Here is a 13,251-nt window from a genome sequence, read left to right as displayed (position 1 = left end):
AAAATTTTATTCTCTACAAAATAATATCTTATTGTATATATTTTATTAAGATATAATGCTAAAAATATTTAAAATATTGACAACACTACTCGTATTAAAAAATAAAAATAATATTATAATTCATTATATTTACTAATTTACATGCCGCTTTCCTAACCAAACTAGTCATCTAGACTCAGGACAGAAGGAGTATTATGTTGGAAATAAGGAATTGTGGAAGAGAATTATAGTAGAGAGAAATTTTATTTGAAAGAAACGTTGATGCTTTCTTGTTTTTCAAATGCGCATACTACATGGGTATTTATAGGAAAATTATTTGTAGCAGGTAAAATTTATTAATACATTCAGAATAGTAAGAGTCAGTTCTTGAATCTTCACTGCCTTAAAAATTGGTGCGTTGGAATCCTTATTCTTTTTATTTTGGGATTGCAAATTATATTTAACACCCCCTCTTAATTTGTAATTCCAATATCTTTCTTGAACTGTTGAAATTTCTCTTCGGTGACTGCCTTCGTAAGTGCATCGGCAAGCTGTGCTGTGGTCCTAACATGCTCCAGAAAGATTTTTTTTTCTTGCACCTTTGTACGGATAAAGTGATGTCTGAGCTCGATGTGTTTTGTTCTTCCATGAAACACTGGATTCTTTGTCATGGAAATTGCTGCCATATTATCATAGAAAATTGGAGTGGGTCCATCAACTCTCTGTAACAAATCCTTCAAAATTCTTCTGAGCCAAACTCCTTCTCGAACTGCTTCATTCGCAGCAATGTGCTCTGCCTCTGCGGATGACATAGCAACTGGATTTTGCTTCTTCGAACTCCACGAAATTGCTTTTGATCCCAAGCAAAAAATGTATCCCGATGTGCTCTTCCTGTCATCTTGGCTTCCAGCCCAATCACTTTCCATGAATCCAATCAACTCATTGTTCTCCTCCCTCGAATATTTGATGCCAAGACATTTTGTTCCTTGAATGTAACGGAGAATCCTTTTTGCAGCCGCAAAATGTGACTTGCTTGGATTGCTCATAAACCTGGAAATCAAACTTACAACATGTAAGATATCCGGTCTTGTGTGTGTTAGGTAGATGAGCGATCCGACAAGGCTCCGATAAATGCTTGGGTCGAATTTTTCTGCACCATCATCAAACTTTAATCTTTCGTTCAGGGCCATGGGTGTTGCAGCAGGCTTGCAATTTTCCATTCTAAACTTCTTTAGCATGTCTGCTGCATACTTTTCCTAGGAGATGAAGATCCTTCCATTTTCTTGCTTTACTTGAATGCCGAGAAAATACTTCATCACTCCGAGATCGGTCATTTCAAACTTTCTCATCATCGCTTCTTTGAACCATTTCACCATTGCATCATTTGTTCCTGCATAGATTAGATCATCGACATATAGGCAAACCATCAAAAAATCATTCTCACTTTTCTTCACATAGAGAGATGGTTCGGAAGGACTTTTCAGAAATCCATTTTGCCGGAAATATGCATCAATCGTGTTGTTCCAGCATCTTGGCGCTTGCTTCAGCCCGTACAGTGCTTTGTGCAGCCTGTAAACTTTTTCTTTTTTGCCTTTCGCTTCAAATCCTTGTGGTTGTTTGACGTACACCTCCTCTTCTAGTTCACCATTCAGAAATGCAGTTTTTACGTCAAGTTGGAACACTTTCAACTCCAATTGTGCTGCGATTGCAAGAATAGCTCTTATTGTTTCCATTCTAGCTACAGGTGCAAATGTCTCCGTAAAATCCACTCCAGGATGTTGTGTGTATCCCTTTGCCACAAGTCGTGCTTTGTACTTTTGTATAGTTCCATCTTCATTGAACTTGGTCCTGAAGACCCATTTCAATCCAATCGCTTTTTTTCCTTCGGGAAGATCCACCAACTTCCATTTTGATTCTTTTCGATACTTTTCATTTCATTGTCCATCGCATTTTTCCATGTTTCGTCTTTCATAGCTTCTTCAAAAGATTGTGGCTTACATGCAAATAACGCAACATTAGATGAGTTATAAATTTCATCTAAAGAACGATACCTGCGTGGCTCTTCATCCGAATCCGATTCTTCTTGCTGAGAGTTACTGTTTGATGAATCAGTAATTCTTTGGGATGATTGTTGTGGAAGAAGTGGGTCGAGCTCAATGAAGGTTTCTGTTGTTTCTTCTTTATCCCATTTCCATGTCGCGGTTTCATCAAAGACAACATCTCTTGATAGTACCAATTCCTTCGTTGATGGATTGAATAAGCGATATTCCTTTTGATTCATCGCTATATCCGATGAAGATAAGTTTTTCTCCTTTTCCATCGAACTTCTCCCTATTCTTGGATGGAATTAAAGCGTAGGCAATGCATCCAAAAACTTTCAATTGATTTACAACGGGTTTCTTCTTGTGCCATGCTTCGTACGGTGTCTTGTCTCGCACAGCTTTCGTTGGAGATAAATTCAGAATATGCACAGCGGTGTGAACAGCTTCTGCCCAGAATTCATTCGGGAGATTTTTTCCAGTAAGCATGCTTCGCGCCATTTCTTCAATTGTCCGGTTTTTCCTTTCTGCTACACCATTTTGTTGTGGTGTGTGTCGGACTGTGAGCTGTCTTTTTATCCCTTCTTTTCTACAAAACTCCATGAATGGCTTGAAGATGAATTCTCCTCCTCTATCAGTTCTTAAGCACTTTATTGCAAAGGCACTTTGTTTTTCAGAAAGTGCTTTAAAGTGCATAAACCTTTGAAATGCTTCCGACTTATGCTCTAGGATGTACACCCACATCATTCTCGTAAAGTCATCAACAAATAAAAGAAAGTAACTTTTATTTCCCAATGACGGGGTTCTTGTTGGACCACAGATATCTGCGTGCACAATTTCAAGAGGTGTACATGCTCTCCCTGCAACTTTCGGAAATGGGAGCCGATTCATTTTTCCATATATACATCCTTCACAAACTTTTTCATAATTTCTGATTTTTGGAAGACCGACAACCATGTCCTTCTGCTGTAGAAGCTGCAAGCCTTTGAAATTGAGATGTCCATATCTCAAATGCCAAAGGTAAGTGTCATCCTCGGCAGCAGTCTTCAATGCGACATGCGACTCCATTTTGAGAGGAAAAAGATTGTTAGCCGTCATCTCCACCTGTGCTACACAGTCTCCATAATTTTTGTCAAAAATTTCACACATTCCATTGTCAAAAATCAGCTTGTATTCATTTCTCATCATTTGCCCAACACTCAAAAGATTTTGTGATATATTGGACGAGAAATTTACATCATGGATGAATTTGTCACCTTTTTTGGTTTGAACGGCAACAATTTCTTTTCCTTCAATCATCACCTTCTTTCCATCATCGAGCTCAACATGTGAGGAGTAGCTTCTATCAATTTCATGGAAATCTTCTTGATTTCCAGATAGATGGTTGCTGCAGCCGCTGTCCAAGTACCGCATCATGGCTGATTTTGTACTATCTGATCGGGAGATAAATAGCTTACATGATTCATCCTCTGCTGAGAAGTGTGTCTCTTTCTGCTCTTCTCCTTGTTTGTTCTTTTGTTTATGCCAACAATCTTTGTCGGCATGGTTTGGCACCTTGCATGTCTTGCATCTCCACCAACAATTTCTTGATTCGTGGCCTTTTCTATTGCACACGTAACACTCTACATCTGATTTTTCAAATTCACCTTTCCCTCTACCCCTGTTCTGAAATTTTCGGCCTCGCCCTCTCCCGGGTGCTTGACTGAAGGAAGATCCCCCTCTTCCTTGTTGCAATGAATTCTTGGAAATGTGTCTTTACTTGAAAAGCCAGTTCTAATTGTTGGTTGTTGTAGTTGCTCATTCTTTGCTCATAGGCTTCCAAGGTTCCCATAAGTTCGAATTGAGTGAGTGTCCTGAGATTTTTCGTCTAAATGATGACAGCAATGATGTGCTCAAATTTTTGTGGCAAACTTCTTAGAATCTTCTCCACTACTTTTTTTTTTTTCTGGAACTTCCTCTCCGCAACTTTTAATTTAATTGATTATTTCAGCGACTCTTGAGAAGAAATCGCGTACCATTTCATTTTCCTTCATAGACAATGTTTCAAATTGTCTCCACAAAGATTGCAGCTTTATGGTAATCACCTTTTTTGATCCTTGAAACTCTGTTTTCAAAATCTCCCAAGCTTCTTTCGCTTTCTTAATGCCAAAAATTCTGGGGTAGATAGGTTTACCAACAGCTTGCTGGATAAACCGCAATGCTGTCGCATTTCTCTTCACATTTTCCTTATAATTTCTCTGCATTTCTTCTGTTCAATCTTCGGTTGTTGCATATGGTGGTTCTTCATAACCATCTGCCACAACATCCCACAAATCTTGTGAGATGAAAATGGTCTCCATCTGCGAACTCCAGTAATCGAAATGTTCTCCATTAAAAATGGGAATTTGGGCACCGGTATAATTGAAAACTGAATTTGATGATGAAACCATCTTTTTTAAAAAATAATAATAAAACCTAATGCTCTGATACCAAATTTGTTGGAAATAAGGAATTGTGGAAGAGAATTATAGTAGAGAGAAATTTTATTTGAAAGAAACGTTGATGCTTTCTTGTTTTTCAAATGCGCATACTACATGGGTAACTATAGAAAAATTATTTGTAATAGGTAAAATTTATTAATACATTGAGAATAGTAAGAGTCTGTTCTTGAATCTTCACTACCTTGAGAATTAGTGCGTTGGAATCTTTATTTTTTTTTAATTTTGGGATTGCAAATTATATTTAACATATTAATATAAAATTCAAATAAAATTTTCTCAATCAAAATACAATAACTATATATCAAGATATATCACATTTATACCCCGGTGTGGCGCTACTCCAAGAACTCCTATATATATATACACGCTTCTGTTACGGTGCTGATGCTTATCAATACGGTGTTGATTAAATATACATCATTTGATCTATTTAATTTAATATCCAAAGGCTAATAACAAACATGGTAAATTTAGTAATTTTAGTAAAATTAAGTGATTAATTCATCTGTGTTTGAGATGCTTATCAATACGGTGTTGATTAAATATACATCATTTGATCTATTTAATTTAATATGCAAAGGCTAATAACAAACATGGTTAATTTAGTGATTTTACTACATCTTTGTTTGAGATGCTTATCAACATGGTGTTGATTAAATATACATAATTTCATCTATTTAATTTAATATCCAAAGGCTAATAACAAACATGGTTAATTTAGTAATTTTACTACATAATTTTAAGTGATTAATTCATCTGTATTTGAGATAGCAAGTTCGCTGCTACAAAATAGCACAATATCAACTTATAAACAAAATATTGGAGTGTCTTTTAGTATTGTGTTCTATACTTTCGTTATTTAATAGTGGTGCTTTTAATTAAATTATACTTAGATTTTTTACAACAATTAAAAGTATTAATTTTATTTTTAAAACTATATTTGTAAATAAAAAAGAATGGATTTAAGATTCTAATAAATTATAATCAATGATTTAAACAAACATTTATAGACACAACAAAGAATATTAATATTTAAATTTTATGAAAAACACAATAACTATATTACAAAAGCACAATATTAATTATGGAATATCATAATAATAATTTTAAAAGAGTACAATAAGAACATATTGAAAATGATAAAGACGACAACACAGGCAATCTAACTCTCATTCCTTCGAGTTTACAGAATTATCTTCCATGTCTTCTATGCTAAAATAATAAACTAAGAGAGGTGGTTGTGCTTGTGTTGGTAAAATTTGAAATTTTGATTGCGTCCTAATTTATATGTATTTCTATTTGTGTTTAAGTCGAGAGAAGAGATATATATATATATATACACAGATAATTTAGTGGGATGAGAATGATATGCACAATGTACAGAAAGACGAAAAAAAAAATCATTGTAGTAAAAAGAAAAGAAATACAATAAGATGATATGAAAAAGACAATAATTATATAACGAAAACACCATATTTATTATACAATAACACTATATTAATTATTCAATAGCACAATATTAATATTTAAATAGCACAAAAATAATATTTAAATAGCATAAAAATTATTTCCAAAAAAAGTACAATGATAATTTCAAAAGTGCACAATAATAGTAAAAAAAATATTAAAATAAAATTTTCTAGCAAAACTAAGCAATGATTATACCTATAGAAAATAGTACATACTACTATGAAAATAGTAAAAATAAAATTAAAATAATTAATATTACTTGTAGAGATGAATTTCGTAAAAATATGATAATAGTTTTAAAAAAACACAATATTAATTATAAAAAACACAACTGTTATTTTTTAAAAGTACAAAAAATAGAACATTGTTGGATTAAAAATTTTAGAGAGCACGAAAGCACGTTTCTGTTCACATAGAACACTACCTCTATTCACATAAAGCAAGACTTATCTTGACAAAAAAATACAAAAAATAACATTGCTTAATTAAATTTAAAAAAATTAAAAAGCACTATTTTTGTTAACATCTCTTTTCACATAGAATACCACCTCTATTCACATAAAGCACCACTTCTGTTGACAAAAAATATTGTTTCCATTAACAGAGAACACCAAGCACTGCTTTTACTAACATGAAGTACTAGTTATGTTGTAATACCCCGTAAAAATAATTTCCGAAAGTTTTCCGGAGCTTGCGGAATCGGACAATATTATTTGAGGCTTAAGTTGTTTGGGCTTTTTGTGTAAAAAATTAAAAAAAAATTGGATTAAAAATTAAGAGTAAAATTGAGTTTTGACCATTTTGGCCCCACTAATAAAGGCCAAAGTCTTTTATATTAAAAAAAAAAAAAAAGCAAAAAGAATAGAGAGGCAGCAGCCGGACACGTCGCGCAGCAGCCTCGCTTCTTACTTGGAGGTTTTCTTCTCCAAAACTCTTTCTTTTGATATCTTCTCTTAAGGTAAGGTAAGTGAGATTAATTTTTTAAATAAATGATAAGTTCTAATTCCTATGCACCTTCTCTTGATATTTTTCAAAATTATTTTCAAATGGATTTGCACTAAAAGTGTTAGATTTTGCTAATTTCTTTTAGAAAGTTGATTATATTGTCCCATAGGGCTTATGTGAAGATTATGATAGTATTTTAAGTTGAAAATCGTAGAATTTGTGGAATGAGTTTGAAACTCTAATTTTGCCCTAACCTAGTTATGGTTTTTGGGAAAAGATTTATAATTATGTTTAAATATTATGATTTTCGGAGTTAGATCGTGCCTATTGAGATTGACATATTATTCAAATATTTATTTGGCAAAATAAAGTGAGATTATAATGAACTTGTTGGCTTTTAATATTATACTTTTTGCTTGGTTAAATGTTGGCAATTCAATCGGTTTGATTTTAAAGCTCTATTTTAAATTTTCTTAATAGCATGTTGAGTATTGAGTCAAATTGATAATTGAAACTACCCGTCGAGTCCGATCAATTCGTCGATTGTTTGGATGATAAGATATAGTTTTTCACCTATGTGCTTTGCAAACACGTGAGGGTATACCGATATTTTAGGATAACTAACTAACCTCGAACTAGAACCCGAATGGGCTAGGCCGATGGATCAAGATGGCGGGTTTCCTTTTTGGGTGATTCCGAGGTTCCCGTCATTTACGATGAAAAAGGTCTTTGGACCGTCATCTGTGATAGAGGGATGAATTGCGTACAATCACTTATCGGTATGTTATATTGAAGACTAGAGAATTGTGGGTCGTTTGGCACCCCTCGCAAACTAATAAATAAACTGATTTACGTGTACTTTGGGCTTCGAACCCTTATGTACATATTGTGGAGCTTTTCTTGAGGGTTGTGACCCTATGCTTATTATGTGTAACTATGTGATGTGTCATAAGAAGTAATAAGGTTGAAAAACAGGATCGTGTTGGCCCTAATCAAGGCCTAGTGGAGTCTCCTTCGTGATGGGTTTATCACAATTACTTGAGAATAAAAGGGAAATATAAATGAGACGCTAAAAGACTTGTATATGTGAGTTATCATTATGTGATATGTGACATTTTATTCAAATTATCTTCTTCAAATGATTTTGTGGCATTTGCACGTGAGTCATGACTTATACCGTATTAATTTATCTTTGATTAATTACGTTTACTCAACCGTTGCGTTAACCCTCTTTCTCCAACCTTTTTGTAGGTGATAGTTCTTCTCTTATACTTAAGTGATTCATCCACATCATATGATCCATCCAGGGAAACTATAACTACTTTATCTTCTAGAATACTTTTGAAATTCATTAATTATGTTTAAAGACTAATGTCCTTTGAACTTTGCTTATTTAATTAATAAGCAGGTGCTCTTTAATTTTAAATCCCTATTTAATTGTTTGTATTCATTATTTTAGCTTTAGCGCCACAACATAGGGCTTGTTGATTAATAAACGAGTCTTCCGGTGTGACGTGACTGTAACATCCCGATTTGAGCCGGACTGGGTATTACATCTATTGACCAACCTTTATTGTCTTTTATTTTATTCTTTTGCTTTACACATAGTTATTTAATTTATTTATTAATTAACTTTAATTCATCTTCCATCTAATTTGGGTTGTTTGATTTCTTATGTTTATTTCATTAACTTATTGATTACTGCATGAATGTATGTATATGTATCTTAAAAAAAAATGAAATAAATAAGCAAATTTACATCTCAATAGAAAAAAAAAAAAAAAAAAAACACACACACACACAAAGAAAAAGAAAATAAAAGAATAATTTGGAAAGCACAATGATTATATCAAATAAGTACAATGATTATAATTAATTATGAAAGAACACAACGATAATTTTTAAAGAGCACCAAAATTACTTCAAAAGAGCACAACAATAATTTTTAAAGAGCACCAAAATACTTCAAAAGAGCACAATAAAATTTTCGAAAAAGCACAAAAAAATAAGGCAACATAGCAAAAAACCTCCCTCTGGTTTCCTAGATTTGCTGAAAACCTTCGTTGGTTCTAAAACTCCAAAAAAACCTTCTTGTGGTTACCAAAATGTTGCAAAAAATTTCCTAAACTGATATATTTCTGTATAAAATTACTAAAATACCCTAATAACTATTTTTAGGGCATTTTTTTTCTTCCTTATTCTTCTTCTTCCTTTTGTTCTTTTTTTTTTCATTTTAAATCTACTAAATATAACCAATTTGAAATCGATCCCAAATTTATAGTTCACTATCGACTTCTACCAAACCCAGAAATTTAAAAAAAGAAAATTTAAGAAAGAAAGAAGAATTGGGAAGAAAAAATAAAGAAGAAAGAAAATTGAGGAAAAAGAGAGAAATAAGAAAGAAAATCGGAGAAAAAAAAAAAGAAGAAACCTGCCCCCGCTTCTTTTCTTTTTTTCTTTTTCTTCTTCCCCTTCTCTTATTTCTTCTCTTTCTCTTCTTCCTACCTTCTTCCTTGCTCCAGCCGCTTCTTTCTTCTGCTAGGCGTAAAAAAAAATTGGGGAAAAAGAAAAAAATTGGAAAATACCGGCGTGTGAAAAAGAATTTGAGGAAGAAGAATATGTTGGGGAGAAGAGAAGAAAAAAAAAAGAAAGAGAAATAAATTAAAAAATATATATAAATAGAAGTATAGCGGTTAAATGTGATAAAATTTAATGTCCGTTAGTCAAATTTAAAAATAGAGAAGAGTGTGCAATATTTTAGAAACCATATATAAATTTTTTGGAATTTTAAAACTAAGGGAAATTTTCAGAAAATTTGGATAACTATACTGGGATTTTTTGCTAAGCCCAAAAATAATGGCAAAAATGGGAGTGCACGCGTATGCTTCTAATGCAATCCACTTGTTTCTTAATTAGATTTTTTGTTTCCTATAATTAAGTTCACATTTCCATAATTAAGTTCACATATGCTTCTAATGAACTTGTTTCTTAATTAGACTTTTTGTTTCCTATAATTAAGTTCATATCATCTAATTAACTTCATATCCATTTGTTTGCTTATGTTACAACAGCATATTTGCACTGCATGCGCAAGTCTTGTTGAATACTATCAAATAGATTATATATATAGAATATATAAATAAGTTGAAGCATACCATACGCACAGACATACACATAAATTTAAATTAAAATGTGAAATTAAAAAAAATGAAGAAGATAGTCTATTGCAAATATATATATATATATTAAAAAAAATGATATAAAAAGCATAATATTATATTACGAGAATACAATGATTATATTATGAAAGCACAATGATTATAACACGAAACCACAATGATTATATCACGTGAACACAATAATTATATCACAAGAGCACAACATTAGTTATAGAAAAGCACAACAAAAATATGAATTGATCATCGTCATCTATTAATGTATTTCAGGTTATTCCATTTCTATTCCTGCAATCCTCTAGTTTTTCTTTTCTACAAGTATTATCTTTATTTTATTCAACTTGGTTTAAAAGAACTTAAAATATTATGTGCAGATCTTGATCTGGATCTTGGACTTCTTAAATTTATTTATTTATTTATTAATTTCCGTTGTCGTAAAAAATAGAAAATATAAACATACAATAAATCAAAGAAAAATTTGGAAAACCACATTGCAGAAGAAAGAAAAACGATGTTGCATGACTTGCATGAGAAGATAGAGAATGGGGAAGAAAATAGAGAAAATTACATTTTTATCATTTAATTTAATATTAACAATAGGATTAAGATATAATCTATTTATCTAACGGATCAAAATTAATCAGTACCATGCTGCTTAACATTAATCAGCAGACTAAACAGCCACCGTGTATATATATATATATATATATACATCACAATGCAACTTAGAACAACTCGGTGGTAATAAATCCGCATATAGTGAGCAAAATATAAGGTCCAAAATGGACACAATAATATAGCATTCGGGCTATTACATATATGTCTGATGAAACTTAAAACTACAAACAAGCTACAACAAAATTGGCAGTTTAGTAAACCTAATAGTAATAGGTACGGTATACCTGGTGAGACGGTACGTAATTAACACACAGACACCTCCACATTAATATTATGTCAAGTCACTCACTGTCTCTCAAATTCAGGCCAACATTACAACAACTTATCACACTGCTAATCAAATTATCAAAACCACTACAAATGCAACCAAATTGTAACTAAGAAGAATTCATAATAGTAAATGATTTCAATTTATCTACTCAATCTACATCTTTTCTTTTGAGTCCAATACCTCCTGCTATCTACTGCCATCGAAAGAACGTTAAATGTAATTGCCTTTTCGCTTGACATGGGATAGGAAGCTTTCAAACATAGTTAAGGATCACAAGATCGTAAAAGGACTAGATGTTGACTTGTCTGTCCATATGCATTATGAAACTAAGATCTTTAATGCTGACAGAGTATCTAAAACCATGGCCAAGTTAAATATACTACTAATTAGTTTCCAGATATAGGATAAGATGAACAATCCCGTGCAAGAGAGACTCATGATCAACACTAGGCAAATTTCCGACTCAAATCTATTTTATGAACTGTCTGCATAGCTGCCTAACAAAAATGCAATCTCAAACCTACCAAACCATGGTTGCCGGATTAATTGTTATTACCAAATTTAAGTGCAGACAACATAACGCAGGCAACAAAAGAAAAAAAAATGCAGCAAGAACACAGGTAAATCCTAAACCATCTTGATATGGTTGGCCGAACCCTTGAGAAATGGTAACTTAATGGAGGAAGCTGCTGTTAAATACCCCCGACTCACCAGGTAACCATAACCAATTTGAGTTAAAAATTAGAGGAAAACTAGATTAATTCAAGTGTTAAAAGGTTGGGTGCAGAAGGATTACTTCAAACTACCATCCTGAAAATTGAGTAATACTAGATCCATCAGGAGTAGAAGAAATCAAATATAATTAGACACCCCAAAGATATCTTATTAATAAATTCAATTAGCATGACTTACTACCTGTCTTTGAGTATTCCTTCATTTAGGTTTCACCCACAGTCTCACCAGTAATAGTTTTCGGCTTCTGAAAATTTAAGAAAAATAAACACCACTGCAAGAAACAAATGGAAATGAAAAACATTTGCATAGCTTACGACTTCATCATCCCCTTTTCCATTTGCAATTGAACCAGAACGTGGCTGTGAAAACCTGCAAAAATGTATGCATCTAAAAGATCAAGGGTATCCCACATACCTCGCTATATGCATGTTTAGTATTACTGAAGCAAAGAAGAAAGAACAATGAAATCATAATAACCTGATTGCCCTTGCTTTCTTTTTCTCTTCTTCGATGGGATCAGGCTTTGAAGACCCAAACCTAGCAAGTCTAGCCTTCTTTTTCACCTCCTCATTTGATGGTTCTGATTGTACAATCCCAAATCTGTGGAAGACAAACATCCAAATTTGCGATAACAACTAGTAGCTCCACAGAAACAATTTTTATCAAAACCATATAGACAGACAGAGAGACCTCTCTGCTCTAGCCTTCCTCTTCAGTTCCTCTGATGGCTTGGCAGAATCCGATTCACCGACAGAAGTAGCAGTTCCAAACCTTCAGACGAACAGAACAATTAGACAAGTTGAACAACTTACGGAAGTCACCAGAGAAAGTACAAATCCCTGGAAAGCAATCATCACAGTATTTCCAGCTTACTTGAACTCAATTTAACATGTCTGACACATGCCTAATATATGTAATCGCCAATTTTACCGAAACTAACAACAACTAAACAAAATGTTAAAATTAAAGTCCAAAATATTCGAAAAACTTGCTGGGGGTAAAGAAAAAGAATACCTCTCGGCTCGAGAACTCCGCTTTTCCTCCTCGGACAACTGCACTGGCATTCCGAACCTCTCAGCACGCTTCATCTTCTTATGAATATCCGTTATGGCAACATCACCACCATCCTCATCGCCGGCTCTAACCGGCATCTCCGCCACTTTATCCTTCGCTTCACCGCCGCGGCCTCCATCAGAAGACACGGATGGTGGAGTTATTGACGCATCTTCCGTGGTGGAAGGCGTGGAATCGATATCGGAAGCATTTTTAGGGTTTTCCACTTCAGGTGGAGTCGCCTCTGCCATTGTCAGTCTGCCACCGATATTCATTCACGGTCACCTCGGCCGATTTCACAGCAGAAGTTATTCGCTGAAACGAAGATTTCGGGGTGAGTCATCAATGGTCTGTACAAAATGAACTGGGCCTCTTCACTGTTTAGATACGGCCCAAATTGAATTAGTACATTTACGATTATACCC

The 13,251-nt window shown here is 33.3% G+C and overlaps 2 protein-coding genes across 6 annotated transcripts; both read right to left on the bottom strand.

The window, feature by feature from the left end:
- Positions 1–3,672: 3,672 nt before the first annotated feature.
- Positions 3,673–4,261, bottom strand: LOC127248874 (uncharacterized). Its single transcript, XM_051271421.1, has 2 exons — positions 4,034–4,261; positions 3,673–3,885 (listed from the first exon to the last, which is right to left on the bottom strand). Exons 1-2 carry the CDS (start codon positions 4,259–4,261, stop codon positions 3,673–3,675), a joined length of 441 nt encoding a protein of 146 aa, XP_051127378.1.
- A 4,908-nt stretch (positions 4,262–9,169) lies between these two features.
- On the bottom strand, positions 9,170–13,181 carry LOC127248531 (protein MODIFIER OF SNC1 11-like). Of its 5 annotated transcripts, none has more exons than XM_051270905.1 (6): positions 12,788–13,180; positions 12,464–12,544; positions 12,251–12,373; positions 12,088–12,142; positions 11,954–12,017; positions 9,173–9,448 (listed from the first exon to the last, which is right to left on the bottom strand). In XM_051270905.1, the coding sequence occupies exons 1-5, from the start codon at positions 13,099–13,101 to the stop codon at positions 11,976–11,978; spliced, it is 615 nt and encodes a 204-aa protein (XP_051126862.1). In that variant the 5' UTR covers positions 13,102–13,180; the 3' UTR covers positions 9,173–9,448; positions 11,954–11,975. The 5 variants fall into 5 exon arrangements, with proteins under 5 accessions (XP_051126860.1, XP_051126862.1, XP_051126861.1 ...); XM_051270904.1 differs by lacking the exon at positions 9,173–9,448 and adding an exon at positions 10,847–11,848; XM_051270903.1 differs by having other exon boundaries at positions 9,170–9,448; positions 11,954–12,142; positions 12,788–13,181.
- Between the last annotated feature and the right edge of the window lie 70 nt (positions 13,182–13,251).

This window comes from Andrographis paniculata, unplaced genomic scaffold (genome assembly GCF_009805555.1).
Source record: "Andrographis paniculata isolate CXL003 unplaced genomic scaffold, ASM980555v1 Contig34END, whole genome shotgun sequence".
NCBI lineage: Eukaryota > Viridiplantae > Streptophyta > Magnoliopsida > Lamiales > Acanthaceae > Andrographis > Andrographis paniculata.
The sequence above is the reverse complement of the archived record's forward strand: the minus strand, read 5'-3'. Positions and strand labels throughout refer to the sequence as shown.